The 17,175-nt window shown below is 45.6% G+C and overlaps 1 protein-coding gene across 1 annotated transcript in view; it reads right to left on the bottom strand.

Moving 5' to 3' along the window:
- ABCA4 (ATP binding cassette subfamily A member 4) overlaps positions 1-17,175 on the bottom strand; it is a 133,598-nt gene that overhangs the window by 25,501 nt on the left and 90,922 nt on the right. Inside the window, exons 25-33 of the mRNA XM_043448860.1 lie at positions 15,204-15,409; positions 14,788-14,836; positions 10,249-10,508; positions 9,486-9,610; positions 8,900-8,998; positions 7,903-8,089; positions 3,044-3,138; positions 1,528-1,560; positions 18-123 (exon numbers count right to left, since the gene is read on the bottom strand). Of these exons, the coding sequence (XP_043304795.1) occupies positions 18-123; positions 1,528-1,560; positions 3,044-3,138; positions 7,903-8,089; positions 8,900-8,998; positions 9,486-9,610; positions 10,249-10,508; positions 14,788-14,836; positions 15,204-15,409 (1,160 nt within the window). The remainder of the gene's footprint in view (positions 1-17; positions 124-1,527; positions 1,561-3,043; positions 3,139-7,902; positions 8,090-8,899; positions 8,999-9,485; positions 9,611-10,248; positions 10,509-14,787; positions 14,837-15,203; positions 15,410-17,175) is intronic.

Genomic DNA, 17,175 nt, shown 5'->3' with positions numbered 1-17,175 from the left:
TCAGTCTGTTTACATACCCCGCTCACATTCATTAACTGGCCAAGGTCGCTTAAAAATCCGACAAGCGCTTCTCCAGTGATGGGGGGAGCTGGGAGCTTTCCTCCAATAGAAATTCCTCCATACCTGACAAGGGAACAAGAAGCCCTCAGTTCTGTGTCATGAACCATGTGACCATGTGGGTGCACCTCATGGCTGCCATAGCTCTCAGTTTCTATAGGAAAAGGTGCATTTTTGTAGGAATTGTCTGGACTAGCGGGAAACATGGCTTCACTTTACAAACTAACTTTTCACAGCTTCTTCCTTATCTCCAGAATGCAGTCCTGACTCCTTCTGAGCTTGGTGTCTGCCAACCTCTCCAACTTCACCCTCCTCATGCCTGACCTCCAGTGGCCCATTCCGGCCATCCAGTCATACCACAAGCTCCGAGCGGTCTCTTTGCCTTTGCAGGGCTGCTAGTTTCTCTGGATGCCTTTCCAACTCATCTGTCCCGTGTTGTCTTCTCTTTGAGGTCTTCCCTGACTTTCCCCCACCCCTACGAGTGGTTCCTCTTTTGTGCCGCTTCTATACTTTGCAGGTACCTCTAGTGTGCTGGACTCACCACTGAACCTGGCCCACTGGGCCATCCTCTCTTTGTGCCTCTCACCCATCCCTGCGTCAGGGAGTCCCTCACCACTCCCTGCCTTGACTCCTATCTGGTCTTCAACTGCGATCCTAGCCTTGGGTCTCTGCCTGTCTAACACATCCTCCACACTGGTGCCCTAACACTGGCCTGGGCGTGTCACTCTCTGGCTTAAAACTCTTCAATGGCAGCATAAAAGCCAAACTTCTCAACAAACAAAATTAACTTATTGAGTAGGGGAGGCAAAGGAGGAGAACTTCATTTCTTAGAGACTCAACTTGTCCTCCTCACCTCCCCACCTTTCTGCTTCAGTTGAGGCCCCTCACTACTCTCTAGGGAATGATTCTAAAAGCTGAATTTTACTTTCATGGCCTAGAGCCTGTCCAGGAAATCAAGTCAACATCAGCTCCACATTCATTCCAGAGGCCCTGTTCCTGAGGGAGCTTAGGGAGGCCAGTCACTCATAGACTGTCTCTGGAAGATTCTCAAACCTGAGGAACCACATGAACCTCCTGGATACCTCAGGAACAGGGTGAGTTTGGGGCTGGGCCAGACTCCCTGAGTCTTAAATGGAATGGGCCAAGGAATGCCAGGGCGAAGGATACTTGTGCTCTTGCTATAAACTGTTATTTGCTTGGAGGTTTTAGAACCTCCCTGAAGGACAGTGCTCCGGAACTCCTCTTCAGGAAGTATCCCCTCTCATTTATGTCCTCCGAGAAGATTTACTGCTGAGCATCTTCTGGGTGCAGGGTGTCTGTAGCCACATATCCCTTAAGACATAACTTATAAATTCCTGAGCACATTCGGAACAGCTCATCCATTAACTTTGAGGTGTGACTTTTTAAATGTGCAATAATTTAAAATAGATCACTCTGAGATTTTAATTTCTTACAAAAATAGTTTCTTACCTCTGTTCATTGACCCAGAATTTGCTCTTCAAACTGAAAGCCAAAACAAATCATACAGTGAATACAACAAATATACAGGAGTGTTAACTTTCTTCCCCAAATGCCCACTGGGGTGTCCCAGTCTTCAGGGGCATTTTTTGTATTTCCTGATAGCCCTTCACAGGCCAAGGGCTGAGCCTGAAAAAAATCTGTGGAGAAAAGACTGTTTTCTATCCCTTGCCCTCCCGTCACATCCTGACTGCTGGGCCTTCTGGCTGGCCCTGTTGTAAGGTCATCTGTCAGATGATCTGGACCCAGAAAATATGACGATGACCATGCCAGTGTGGAATGAAGGCTGCAGCCCTCCCCTCTTCCACCTGGCAAGAACGAGACTCTCATAATCACCTGCACGCTTGGAGGAAGTTCTGAATTACTCCTAGTGCAGAGTTTAAGGGACTGACTTCCAGCCAACAAGGGACAAAATTACAAGATAGGAAACACAGAACCAGCTCTAGTCCTCATAGTTCAGGCTCACAAACTGTCTTCGCCACAAAGCACAAAATCCAAAATTCCACACTGCAAATGTGCTGATGAGAACAAAGGGTGGGATGGGGTCATTGTTTACTGCATTATTGAATAAATTCTATGCACTCTGCTTGCATTTTCGTGCTGGAATGGTATTCCTCATTTGCTAACTGCTAGCTTGGCACTCCTTTCTCAGCAGCTGCTTTCACCATCTGCAGTGTGTTGTAGTTAACTGAGTCCATTAATCCTTTGCTTAGGGACTGGAAGAGGAAGCAACTGAAACTATGACTAAAGTTAGACAGTATGTTTTATTTTAAAATTCCGGAGAACGTGGGGCTGAGCCCAGGGTCCCCTCTAATCCTCTCTCCATAGCATGCTCCTGTCTCACTGTTCGCTGTGACGGGGCTGCCGAAGTTGGTCCATCCTGGATGGAGCTCGGTGAGAACAGCTGCTGAGCTGAGAGGAGGGCACTGGCATTGGAACGGGCAGTGATACAGGGGACAATTCACAGTTAGAGTACTCCAGGTACCGTCACCCTGGACAGCCTGCGGGCTCGCGTGGACTCTCTCCTGCTGCTTCGCTCCTACCTTGGTCTCATTGTTTCCCTTCGCCTTGTTGCTTCTTTTCCTTTTGGATTCTCTCTTTGCCGTCTCCCTGTCCCCATTACTCTCCCTCCTTCCTCCAAACTTCACCTCTCTTTTTGAACTACTTAAAATATGAGACTGTATTTTGGAAAAATTCTATACTTTCTTATTTTACTTGTAGTAGTGCATGGGTTAAACTTTGCTCGGCCCAAACAAAACCAAAAACAAAACAAAATTAATCATCATAAGTTGCATTTGACTGGTATATGCCCCAATTGCCTTTTCTATCAGTTGAGACTTTCAAATTAAGAAAAAGAAAAAATTCCACTGCCCTGATTGTTGAAAAGTCATGAGAGGAAATTATCTTCTGATCCTAGTTAATATTTTCCCAAGGGAGCCAGGATGAAAAGTATAAAAAAGTATCTTACCTGCTTCGGATAAGAGCAGGATATGTCTTTACCAGGAAGTCGGAGACATTCCTGTCTGTAAGGTCCTGCAGAATTTCAGTGCTGCGTTGTATTCTCTGAAGCAAGGACATATCTGCATTAATTACTTCTGAATTTGAGGTGAAACTACTTGTTCTTTTCCAAAAATTATTTGTAGACTCAACTACTGGGAAAACAGTAAAGGATTGGTGTCTCCCTAGTTCCCACAGCAATGATGTGAAAGTCACTTTCAAACCCTCTTTTTTCTTTATTCCACTGACGACCCAGGATAGTTTTCACTTCAGAATCAATCTCCAATCCATCTGCATGTCTCCAGCTCTACCACTATCACCCTAAACCAAGTCTCCACCCAGGCATCACCTGGACCTCTACAGACACTTCTAAACGGGTCTCTGCTTCCTCCCTGGCCCTCCACAATCCATTCTCCTTTCAGTAGCCAGACTGAGCTTAAAAAAATAATCAATTAGAATATAGCATTTGCCTTGCTTACCACACTCCAATAAGCCCCAGGACCAGATCCAAATTCATTACCAAGGCTGAGTTCATCTGTAGGTACCCCCTCACTCCCCGTCCCCCCCACTTCTCCTCTTTCTCTAATGCACACCTCTCATCCCCTCCCTCTCCCTGGACAACCTCTCATGGCTAACTTGTCATCGTTCAAATCTCAGCCCAAAGTTTATTCCTCAGAGAAGTATTTTCTGTATCCAGTCACACATGGTAGTATTGTCTTCACACCTTCATGTCTATCTGAAATTTTCTTTCCAATCCATCTGTTTACTTGCTTTTGTCTGTAGGATAGGATACAAATTCTATGAGAGCCAGGACTTTTTCTGACTTGTTAGCTATTGTGTCCCCAGCACCCAGAATAGTATCTGGCATAGAGCTGACACAATAAATTGTGATGTGAATGAAAGAACTCAAACAGTGCCTTACAATTGACATCCCTGAAAATTCACCTAGAACTCTGAGGTAATCAAAAGATTTTCGAGAATTCAAAAGTTTGACCACCAGGTGGCACTTTAAATGTGAGACTCAGTCAGTTCAGTCACTCAGTCGTGTCCGACTCTTTGCGACCCCATGAATCGCAGCACGCCAGGCCTCCCTGTCCATCACCAACTCCGGGAGTTTACTCAAACTCATGCCCATCGAGTCGGTGATGCCATCCAGCCATCTCATCCTCTGTCGTCCCCTTCTCCTCCTGCCCCCTACATAGCATTTAATTTCTGGTCAGTCATGAACCTGGGGTGTCAAGAGTGCCACCCAGAGGCAGACGAGGAAATTCCTGGCAGGGTAAACCACCATCAATATACATCATCATTCTTTTCATTTTTCCATGGTTTTTGTCTTTCCCTCCCCTTTCCCATTTTACTCCCTTCTCCAATTCACTTTCTTCACCTTGTTACTCTCTAATTCTAGGAGAACTAGCATAGGCTGAATGCTTACTGTGTGCCAGGAATCGTGTTAAATGCTCTACATACATCATCTCAATCCTCACATCCTTGTGAAAGAAGGGTTGCTCTAATTTACAGACAGAAACTAAGGTTCAGAAAGGTCAGCTAACTTGTACCATGTTATAGAACTTGTGGGTGGCTGTTCTAGGACTTGAATCTGCATCTCTCTGACTCCATAGCCCTGCTCTTTTTACTCCATCACCTGCTTCTAGAGCTGCAAACGGCACTTGGGTGAACTGCTAGGCTCCCCGGGTGGAATCTAGGTTGGAACAATGGCTGGTGACTGGAAATTTAAGACAAAATATTTTCTAAAAATTCTGTCAAATGCAATACTCCTACAATTTTACCTCTGTGCATTCCAGAAGTCACGGATGGAGCCCCTCCTACTCAGGACCCAACACCATTCAAAGAATTTTAGAGAAGGAACGGACCCTAGAGAAGAACACATCCACCACCCCATTTTCCATTTGGGGACAATTTACGACCTCTGAATCAAGCCCATACTCTGGTCTTACTCTGGGCTGAATGGGGGAGAGTGTGTGAATGAGTGTCGTGAGTGGGTGTGAACACACACACACAGAGCAGCCTCTATGCAGATCCCTGATACAGGTGCTCCTAAGAGAAGCATGAATGATGGTGAGGAAAAGCAAGAGTCATAGGAAACCACAGGAACTGATTTGCTTTTTATCAGACTTTGGCTCTGAACTTTTTTTCTCAAGGACCGAGGACTAACCACTGCACAGGGTCACAGGCTCAGTGCCCTGACAATGAATGAATTTGAGTAGAAGCAGCCACAGGGCCCCTCAGCAAACCCAACAGAAGCAAAGCTTCCTCCGGGGTACCAAGAAGTGGGACAGGCCCTTGAGTTTGGGATCCCTGGATTCCCTGGTGGTTCAGTGGGTAAAAATCTGCCTGCAATGCAAGAGACACAGGAGATGTGGGTTCAGTACCTGGGTGGGGAAGATCCCCTGGAGGAGGAAATGGCAATCCACTACAATATGCTTGTCTGAAAAATCCCATGGATGGAGGAGCCTGGTGGGCTATAGACCATGGGGTCACAAAGAGTTGGACACGACTGAGAGACTAAACACACACACACACATGCACATGATCCTATAGTGGCTAAGTTATGATTCACAAGGAAAATATATTGCTTGGGAAATAGAAAGGTTTATGCTTTTAGTATAAAAAGAGAGGAACGTAGGATGTTCACAAACACAGAATTATTTATAAGCCAGAAACTGTGATGGATGCTATGGCAAAATGCAGTTGTCCCCCATTACTGCTCTGCCTTTCTGTCATATGGCATAGGTTGGGTACAAGGCCACTCAGAGCAAAGACTATAGTTCTCTGTCTCCCTTGACGTTCAGTTCAGGCCAATGATGTGCACTTGAAAGTGCTGTGTGGTCGCCTCTGGAAACCTTCCTTTAAAGATTGTGTGTTCACACATATTGTCCTTTCTTTTTTTTTTAATCCCTTCTTCCAACTGGTGCCTGGAAAGGTGATTCTGCCATCTTGGCCAATGAGGTTGAAGCCTGTTTACTATAAAGGAGTGACAAAACAGAATACCATGGACCACCCACATAAACTTTTACACAAGAGAGGCAAGCTGTGTCTAATTTTATCCCACTGTTGGAGGCTGTCATCACTTGAGTTGAATATATTTCTAAACAATAGTTTCCTTATCCACTTTACCTCATTTAATTCTCATAATAATGTTAAGAAAGTACATGTGTGCATGGTAAGTCGCCTCAGTCATGTTTGACCCTTTGTGACCCTATGGACTGTAGTCTGCCAGGCTCCTCTGTCCATAAGGATTCTCCAGGCAGGAATACTGGAGTGGGTTGCTGTGCCCTCCTCCAGGGGATCTTTCTGACCCAGGGATTGAACTCACGTCTCTTATGTCTCCTGCATTGGCAGGCAGGTTCTTTTACCAGCTGAGCCATCTGGGACCCCAAAGAAAGTGTAGTTATCTTCAATTTATAAGTGAGGAAATTATCTCCCATTTATTAGAGAGGCCAAGTAACCCATCCATGGCTCTCTGATGCCAGTGATGATGGTGCTCATCCCACTGCCTCTTGGGGATTTGTTCATTCATTCATTGGCAAACCATGAGAGATGACCATATAGGACCCAGCTCTGTCCTAGTCAGCTTGAAGGCCTGTTATCAACCTTAGACAAAGTAAGACTTCTCTGGCCCAGCTCACTGTCTCTGAAACCCCATGGAGAAGCTCACTGTGATAAATTATGGCGTTTAGAACCCCATGAGGATGCCACTCAGAGCCAAGATTGCTGATATCCTTGAAAAACACAGATTGCTAACTCTGTGGTGTGCATGTGTGTGTCTGTGTATGCATGTCAATCACACAGCACATGGCAGACTCCTTAAGATTGTTAATAAGTGCGCACTTGGATGGACCCTACAACATTGTTTATAACAGAGAAAAATTGAAAACCCACATGTTCAGCAACGAGTGAAAGTTGCTCATTCATGTCCAACTCTTTGCAACTCCATGGACATAGTCCATGGAATTCTCCAGGCCAGAATACTGGAGTGGGTAGCCTTTCCCTTCTCCAGGGGATCTTCCTGACCTAGGAATCGAACTGGGGTCTTCTGCACTGCAGGCGGATTCTTTACCAACTGAGCTATCGGGAAAGCTCCTATCAGCAGTGAGAGATGCTTGCTTGCTTGCTTGCTCAGTCACTTCAGTCATGTCTGATTCTCTGCGACCCCATGGAACACGGCCCGCCAGGCTCTCCTGTCCATGGGATTTTCCAGGCAAAAATACCGGAGTGGGTTGCCATTTCCTTCTCCAGTGATAAAGTATGAAGTGAGCGAAGTGAGTGAAGTGAAGTCGCTCAGTCGTGTCCGACCGTTTGCAACTCCATAGACTGTAGCCTACCAGGCTCCTCCGTCCATGGGATTTTCCAGGCAAGAGAACTGGAGTGGGTTGCCATTTCCTTCTCCAATGAGAGATGAAATAAATTAAAGCAAATCCAAACAGTAGGATAGTGTGCAGGCATGTTATGATGAGGTAGATGTATATTTACTGATGTGGACGTATGTTCACGATATGTTATTGATAGCAGGTTTCAGGACAACATTTTGAATATAACCCCGTTTGAACAAATAAAAACTAAATGTTATTGGTGGTTATTGCCAAGGGATAGGGTGATATCTTTTTGTTCTGACCTATCTGTATTTTCTAATTTTTCTATACTAAGCATGTATGATGTATTATTTTCTAAATACTTAAATATATTTTCTTACTAGATTGAACGGGAGGGTTTAATGGAAATGAAACTTTTGGTCAGGGACTTCCTTCGGTTGGTGAGGACCCAGAGCCTCACTCAGTCCTTCACTTAGCTGTTAGCCCCGGGGGGAGGTACCTGAGGGGGCGGGAGGCCCCCCGCGCCCTCAGGGCACTCGGGGAGCATGGTGAGCTTCTCTCTGGTGCTGCACCTGCAGGAAGGCGAAGGCTGGTCCGCTGTCCATTTCTGCTGTTGGAGCAAGTGGGTGACGTCCGGGGACACGGATGGAGTCTTCCAGGGGCTTGAATTTCCACAGGGGAACTCCCTCATGGAAGACAAGGGCATATTCCACACTCAGATCCAAAGTTTATAAAAACTCCTAAAAATGAGAAATAGCACCCAGCCCTTTCCTTCTTAGCCATTTTTTCCCCTTTCCTCAGAACCATGCATTTTCTTCTACTCTTGAAGGTTTCTGCTCAAGAAAAATCAAGACTAGAATTTTGTTGATTGACTGTGGGTCTGAGCAAAGATTGTCTAGAATGATTTAATTTCCCTTTTATCTGCTGGCAGCTCTGTTGAGGGAACAAATACAAGACTTTGAAATTAGTCTATTTTGGTCCTCACAAATAACTCTGAAAAAGACTAGATGAAAAAAGCATCTAAAATTATACTGAACATTTAAAATTCTTGGTGTATTTCAACCACCAATGAATGAAAGCATGACTTTTCCTCTAGAACTCTCTTCTCTACACTGAAAGCAATATTGAAAGTTGGCCATATATGTAAGCAGTGCCATTCTAGGTCCAATTACACAAGAGCAGACCCCCATCTCTTTCCTTCCTCCTTTAGATTCCTTTCGAATAAGTTGTGAGTAGCATATGTCAACTCAGTTTGTAACTTAATACTGAGAATTATAGAAATAGAGACTTATCCAGTGATGCAGAGGCTTCCTGAAAGCTAGTGAACACCCTTGCACACAGGTGTTGAAGGAGAGGCCAGGTGAGTGCTGCTCAGGGGGATGGAAGTGTCTGAGTAATATAGATGGGGTCTTGCCAACCATGCCATCCTGGGCCCCCACTATTGGGGTCTCCCAGGGCAGCTGTTGGTGTTACAGCAGGGGCGCATAGGGACTTACGGAAGCCACTCTTCCTTCAGGCAGCGGTTGCCAAAGCCTGGCTTATTCACAAGGACATCTGCAAGTGCCGAGAGCCATTCACTGTCTGGCTGGTCCATGCTAGACAGAGTGAGAGGGGCATAGTCAATGGACACGTGACTGGGACAGAGGAACAAAACCACCAACATGCAACTCAGCAAATGTCTACTGAATGGGTACTGTGTGCCAGGCATGTACACAGGGCCTGGGACGCTGCCTTGATGTGGCTCTGGGTCTCCTGAGAAGGGGGTAGGTAGGCTGCCTGAACACACTCAGTAATCTGATGCCGTATCATGTCTGCAATTCAAAACAAGGGAGCTTAAACCCACTCACCCACTGTCTTCCTTCTCTTTCCTTACTCCTGGCAGTCTTGGGTGTCCACATGACGGTCACCTTTCCCAAGTGGCAGGTAAATTATCTTCCTCTCTGAGGGCAGCCTGAGGACCCCTATCACACTGGTGACTGTCCCAGAGAGTGGGAAGTTCAGGGCCCCACCAAGCAGCAGGGGCCCCAGGGGCCCCACAACCCAAGGAGGTGAATGATGACCTTTGGAGACGAGTCTACACACCTGAAGAAGGTGTACTGCTGTCCATACATCCAGGGGTGAAGGGTCAAAGCAGGATATTCACCAAAAGGAGGGATGATGAGGGAAAGCATTAGAGCCAAAAACACAAAAGTGGCCGGGAGCACAATCTGTGGGAAAATAAACATAACTTAGGCTGTGGGAAAATAAACATAACTTAGGCTGTGGTATGTTACACACACACACACACACACACACACACACACACACACACACAGAGTCTTTTAAACATTCATCCGGCAGCCTCATACCTAGCTCCTAATAGAGATGAACATGATGGGAGGATGTGCAAAGGCAAGTTGTAAAGGAGAACAGAGGACATTCCACCCTTTGAAGGGTGGTTGAACCAGGCCAGTAATGAACCCTAAAGTAGGCCAATGCTCAGCCAGAGGTGAACCAGAGTATCTGCTTCTGAACAAAAAATCTAAAGAGAAAAAGCAGACAATGACGTAGGGTCTGCAGAAAATGAATAAAAACGTGATTTTACCTTCCCCTATAAAAATAAAACCAATATTAATATATTCATTATTATGCTATTTTTCTCTGCTAAGTGTACTAGAATACTTGCAAAGAAGCTTCATGTTACCAAGAAGAAGCAAAGTTTGGCAGGGAGAAAACAAAGCTGACAGAACCCAAAGGTGGTACCCGTGGCGATGTCTGACCCCACATGCACAAGAAAGCCTGGGAAAGGATGGGGAGGCTGGGGAGGCCACCAGCAAACAAGCACAGCCAAAGACTGCAGTAATACCTGGGCCAGGAAGTCCTTGTGGCTGCGGATGGTGTGCTGGAACCTCTTGACCAGCAGTGCCTGCACGTGCTGGACGACAAGCCGCACTCCTGAGTTCAGTCGGCGGTGTCCCTCCCGCTCGGGTGGAGGCTGGCCCTCCGGGTGAGCCGCTGGTTCCCCGGGGCAGCTGCTGGAGCCCTGGGAAGTCTGTCTGGCCTTCTCGCTAGGACCCAAACAGGGCTGTCGAAGGTTGATGTTTTCTCTTTTCTGCTGAATCCCTCCTGGTTTGGAAGACGGAATGAGTAACTTAGAAAAACATTCACAAGGTCAACTTTTTTCTTACTGTGTTAGTTTTCCCTTCATTTAAGTTAGAAACAAAATATCTGTCAGGAAGGTTAATAAAATTTTTAAAATTCTACTTTCTGATATAAATCATCTATAGACAAAAATGCCTGAAACTGCTTAAAAATTCTCTATACAGTTAAAGAGGATAAGACAGAGAGGTTCAAAACATATAAGCAAAAAAAAAAAAAGAAAAGTTGCAGAACAATACGTCTAATAAGACCATATTTATGTTAGAGAGCACGTGTCATATGGACAGAAACATGTTTTATGTATACACATACACTCATGATGTGTACACATGTGCAAAGTTCTGAAAGAATACCTGTTAATTGTTAAAAGATCACTTCAGGGGCAGAGCTGGACAGGGCAGGGGATGAAGTGGGAAGGGTTAGCCTTTTTGTATTATTTGAATTTAACAGCTAAATATATTCATGTATAACCTGTGTACATGAAAAAAAGAGTCAGCTTGGTTCTTCCTATATTTCTAGAGGTCACCAAGAAGTAGAAAGTGGAAAGACCAATAAACTAGGAGTTGGGAGACCTGGGTGTGAATCCTGACTCTAACTAACTAGATGTGCAAATTTGTCTAAATGACTCAATCTGTCTGAATCTGAGTTTTCTCATCTGTAAAATGAAAACAAGAAAAGGATTATTATGAAGATTAAATGAGCTAACATATTTGAATGTGCTTTATAAACCATCGCAAGTCATCAGCTATTTTGAAGCTAGAGTGTATCATCCCTGATTAAAATTTATTTGCAGAATGTGCTGCTGGACCTAGAGAGCCTAGAGGATGGCTGGTTGGCCCCCCACTTCTTTCTCCTAAAGCCCTCCAGGACAAGAACAACTGCAAAGAGAGCTGGGTCAGCTGAGCCATTCTTTCAGCTAATGTTCACAGGCACCTGCAGCGTACCAGGCTCACTACTCAGAGGGTGAACATCTGTAGGCTCATCATTGACCACTCAGCATCAGTGTCCCAGTTCTGCCTCCTTTCTCCTTATCTGGACTCAGATTTGATGTCTTTGCTGTGGCTGGCCCTCCCTCTGGTAGGAGGGCAGCAGCCCTCCTCTGCTGCCTGTCTTCATGTCTGTCCTCTGAGCTTTGCTCTCTCCCTGAAACCCCACCCAGGCTGGAGTCCACTGCTCAGATCAGAGTTGAGGGCTTCAGGCCTGTTTGTCCCTGGCTCTCTGCTACCCTCTAGAGGCCACTGGTAATGAGACATCCTTCAGAAATGGCCTGGAGCCTCTTGGTACCATGCAATGACTCCATGGATGGCCACAGACTCCTTCAGACTCTGAAGACAAGATCAGGAAAACGCCATCCGCTAAAACAGAGCCCTTTCAAACAAATGCAATTAGCAATCTGAAAAATGGGAGACAGTAGGAGTGTGTAATCGAGGGCCCTAGATTTGAGAACTGAGACCAAGGAATAAGACTCAGAAGCCTGTATGACTTTAAGGCAAGTCATCCAATTTATAAGCGCTATTTCCCCAGATGTTCTTGCCTGGAGAATCCCGTGGACAGAGGAACCTGGTTGGCCACAGTCCATGGAGTTGCAAAGAGATAGACACAACTGAGTGACTAACACTTTTACTTTCCTTTCCCCAGATGGGGCCAATCCCTGCCCTACCAGCCTCATAAGGTTATAGTGACAATCAAATAAAACAATGGGTATTTAGTTTTCTGTAAAGTATAAGTTATGGCTGAGATTGAGGTAAGAGATATTTGTAAATGCTGAGATGAGGGTATTGCTGAATCGTTACCAGAAATTGCATACTGTGTTAAGACTTGGCATGTTTTAACTCATTTAATTCTCTCAATAACCTAGCTATGACAAAGCTAGACAGTGTATTAAAAAGCAGAGACATCACTTTGCCAACAAAGGTCCGTCTAGTCAAAGCTATGGTTTTTCCAGTAGTCATGTATGGATGTGAGAGTTGGACCATAAAGAAGGCTGAGTGCTGAAGAATTGATGCTTTTGAACTGTGGTGTTGGAGAGACTCTTGAGAGTCCTTTGGACTGCAAGGAGATCCAACCAGTCCATCCTAAAGGAAATTAGTCCTGAATATTCATTGGAAGGACTGATGCTAAAGCTGAAGCTCCAATACTTTGACCACCTGATGTGAAGAGCCAACTTGTTAGAAAAGACCCCGATGCTGGGAAAGATTGAAGGCAGGAGGAGAAGGGGATGACAGAGGATGACATGGTTGGATGGCATCACTGACTCAATGGACATGAGTTTGAGCAAGCTCCAGGAGATGGCGAAGGACAGGGAGGCCTGGTGTGCTGCAGTCCATGGGGTCACAAAGAGTTGGACATGACTGAGCGAGTGAATAACAACAGCCTTCAAAGGTAGATATTATTATCATCCCCATTTGGCATATGAGGAAACTGAGGTACAAAGAAACTAAATATTAATAAGTACTAGGGATATAATGTACAGCATGATAAATTTAATTAACACAGCTATATGTTATTAAGGGAATGAATCTTAAGAGTGTTCATAAACAAAAAAAGAGGCTAAGTATCTATCCAAAGGGGCTTCCCAGGTGGCACCAGTGGTAAAGAACCCGTCTGCCAATGTAGGAGACATAAGAGATGCGGCTTAGATCCCTACCTAGGTTGGGAAGATCCCCTGGAGGAGGGCATGTCAACCCTTCTCTGGTATTCTTGCCTGGAGAATCCCATGGACAGAGGAGACTAGCAGGTTATAGTCCATAGCATCGTAAAGAGTCAGATGTGACTGAAGCAACTTAGCACACATGCATCTACTCAAAGCCACTCAGTCAACAAATTATAGAATTCAGGTTTGGTGTTTGGCCTGCTTCACTGTAGAGGCTACACTCAACTCCTACCCCCGTCTGTCTCTTTGGAACATCCTAATCTATTACTATATCCAGAATGACCACTCTTCTGATGCATAATTTATTCTTCTAAGAGGACCTAATTATTAAGCAGAAGCATTCTGTGCAGATTAAAGGCCCCAATCCTTGAGTTCATCATAGCTTCTAATATAAATTATCATGTTTTCATTCTGGTCTTGGTTAATGGAAGTTTTTGCCCTTGGGTGAGTGGAGGGAATTTAATTCCTGTGTCTGAAAAGCTGGAAAGAAGACCTGGGCCCTGTGGTGAGCTGCTCTCGCTCCCTCCAGAGCACTGCTCCTTACTCCCCACGCTGCCCGGATGGCCACCACACAACCTACCTGGATCCTGGCACACATGTGGGCTGATATATTGGACCATTGATAGTTCTAGACATAGCTGGGATCACTTACAAAGCAAGATGAAAACCATGACTTAAGAGCAGGCACCAGAAACAGAGAGGAAACAATCTTTGAACAGGAAGATCCTGTGGTATGTCACACTGGGGAGGAAGAGGTAACCAGTGGCAGGTGCCCAAGTTAGCAAAGGTGAATTGCTTCAGAGCTCCACCCATGGCCAGGGAGAGGGAAATGGAACAAGAAGAGAGAAGCCAGGGAGAGGATTTTATCAGAGTGGGCAGATGCCTGTTTTTCTATCAGAAGTGGCCTGTGTTGTGGCAGGTAAGGCCTCCTGCATGTCCATCCCCCATTCTCCATCCTCCACAGTAAAGACCACGTAAGTCATGAGTGCTTTTTGTGGCTCTGAGATTTAGTAGAAATTGTGGAAGGGGATAACTGGTGTCCAGGCTCACACATATGGAAGAGAAACCCCCAAAACCCACAACATTTATGGTCCCCCCAGTTTCAAAATTCCTCGGGGCACTAAATCAGGGCTCAGAACCATTTTATCTCCATCCCACAGAGGCCAGGGTGTCCTAGCTGGCATCTGGATTGTATTTATTGTCCCCATGATCTCTAAGAACTCTGTGAGCTGTCACTCTTGCAGGCAGGAGTGGATCAGAGGCCTGGTAGAGAGAAGAGGAGAAGATGAGGATGGTGATGTGGAAGGAACAGGAGACCAGGAAGTGGGATGAGAAGCTTGGAGGTGGTAGAGCTCCCAGCCTGACCTTCTTAAGACTCCTGATTCATCTAGCATCTTCCCACCTGGATCCAATTCCACTTCCCTTTCCTGTGTCATAAAAGCAAGAACTCAAAAGGCCTGTTATTTGGGGGTCAGATAAATAGGATGGAGGAGTGTTTGTCTACTCTGTTGTTTCATGAGTTTTTCCTTAGCTTTCAAGATAGAGCATGAGGGTTTGGTGAGGGGACAAACTACACACTTGGGGGCACCATACCAGCAAACAGATGTCCTGAATCCAAATCCTCTGTGACCTTCAGGAAAATCTGTCCAGAAGGAAAAAGAGAATTTGGTTTAGGCATTCCCAGTCTCCAAAAAACCTAACCCAAGCTCAGTTCTGTTGGGTATTGCTTCATAATGGGAAGAGAATATATTATGACTCTTTATCTAAAAACATATTCTTCTGTAAATATAGAAGTGTGTGCACATGGTGACCACAGCTATGTAAAATATGCGTGAGTATGGATGAAGGCAGGAGGAAATAAGCCAAAAGTGAAGACAGCTGCTATGCTTGGGCAAGGAATTATGGCTTTTTGCTTTCACAAAATTTCCCTTCTAGACTTTTGTGTTAGACTTTGGCAAGGAGCTACTTCTCTGATGCCTGACAGAAACCAGCGGGAGTCTCTGCCTCACCTCTTCCAGGGGAGTGTCAGAAATTCCAAAACTGCTGAGTCCCAGGTCAGCCAGCGTCTCCTCCAGCTCTCTGAAAAGGCTAGCATATGCTCTTTGTTTGAAATTCTTATTTGGAAGAAGGAAGATAAGTTCTTGACCAATGCATTCCACCAGCTTCGCCTCTGGAACGTGGTGGCAAACCATATCCGTCAGTTCATTCACATCCCCTAAGACAAGAAAAAGGCTGACATCAATTCTGTTTTCCAGAAGCTGGAAGACAGGGAGCTTACCCAGGTCCCCTACTTTCTTCTGTTTTGCGTTTGAGGAAGGCCCATCTCCTTCATCAGTAGTGACTCTTGTGGAGGAATAATGCTCCATCATGTCTATTTTTAACTTAGTTGACCCTGTGACAGGCACCGAAAGGGAGGTGGAGATGGAAGCCAACTCCCCCCAAATCAGCTGTGTAACCTTGGGGAGCTCGCATAACATTCCTGTGCCAGTTTTCTCCCTTGTTTGATCAAATGTTCTGTTCTTTACTAGCTATGGAACATCAGGCAGGTCATACCATAGTTTCTTCATCTGCATAAGAGAAAAATAGTGGTACCCATATTATTGTTATGTGTGAGGCTTGGATGAGTTAATTTACAGAAACCACTCAGAATGCTGTGTCTGGCCCATAGATGAGTGATAGCTGCTCTTCTTATCATGAACATCATCTCAAGTAAGAAAGCTCTTGTCATCAGTGTTGCTCATTCTTAATCACCACAAACCTCAGTCAAAATTGCTTTCATTTTTCTGGTCTGGCCAAAGGGGTGTGTGTGTGTGTGTGTGCGTCAAGTTGCTTCAGTAGTGTCTGACTCTTTGCGACCCTAAGGACTGTGGCCTGACAGGCTCCTCTGTCCATGGGATTCTCCAGGCAACTGTGTTGCCATGCCCTCTTCCAGGGGATCCTCCCGCGTCAGGGACTGAACTCACTTCTCTTATGTCTCCTGCACTGGCAGGCAGATTCTTTACCACTAGCGCCACCTGGGAAGCCCCGAGGTATATGGGACTTGACCAAGAAGTAAACCCGGACCTGGTGACCAAGCTAGATGAGAACCCCACTTCCTACATCACACACCCAGGCCTGGCCTAACTTTTTGGAGGACTGCACCACTTCCCTTGATTGCATCTGCCTTCTCAAATAAAAAATCCCAGCTCACAGGAAATGCAGAAGGAGATTGAGAAGCTGTGGAGAAGGACCAGGGGATGGAGTGCAGGAAGCACAGCATGGGGTAAAGGGAAGTATCCAGTACCAGCTATTTACCTGACATACTCATGCAATCAGAATTGAATTTTATGCATGAGCATATGTTACTTTAAAATTAAAAATCTAGGGGTTTCCCCAACAGTCCAGTAGTTAAGACTCTGCCTTCCAATGCAGGGGGCACAGGTTTGAATCCTGGTCATGGAGTAATATCCCACATGCTGCAGGGGACGGCCCCAAATTAAAATAAACAAATAAAAAAACTTGTTAAAAATCTAATTAAAACATTTAAAGCATGCATTTAAAGAGACAGTTCCCTAGCATACTGTTCTGAGAAGCAGGTCAAAGGGTAAGGGATTCTGGCCACCCAGAGCCTAGCTCTTCTGTGTTTTGCAAGCAACCCTCTCAGAGTCAGGATCACCCAGTGAGTTCTCTTCTTCCTCTGTTTCAGAAATGACTCATGTGGAGGGATTTCGTGGCTTTCAACCCAAATCCTTCTGCCTAGCTGGACTGGAAGGCTTGTTTTATGTCAAACATGTAAATGAGACTCAATTGTCTACAGTTCCAGATGACTTCATGCAGGGGCTGGAGGGCTCCTTGTGGGAGGAAGCAGCTCTGCCCTAACCGCTCTCTGGGGGTCACGTTCATTGTTCTCTGAGGAAGGAAATCGAACCTGAAGCTGCTGGATTCCCAGGAATTGTGTCTTAGATGTGTGTGTCAGCCTTTCCAGAAGTGGTCCTTCAGGGC

Source organism: Cervus canadensis, chromosome 2, assembly GCF_019320065.1.
Source record: "Cervus canadensis isolate Bull #8, Minnesota chromosome 2, ASM1932006v1, whole genome shotgun sequence".
In the NCBI taxonomy this organism is placed as follows: Eukaryota; Metazoa; Chordata; class Mammalia; order Artiodactyla; family Cervidae; genus Cervus; species Cervus canadensis.
The sequence above is the reverse complement of the archived record's forward strand: the minus strand, read 5'-3'. Positions and strand labels throughout refer to the sequence as shown.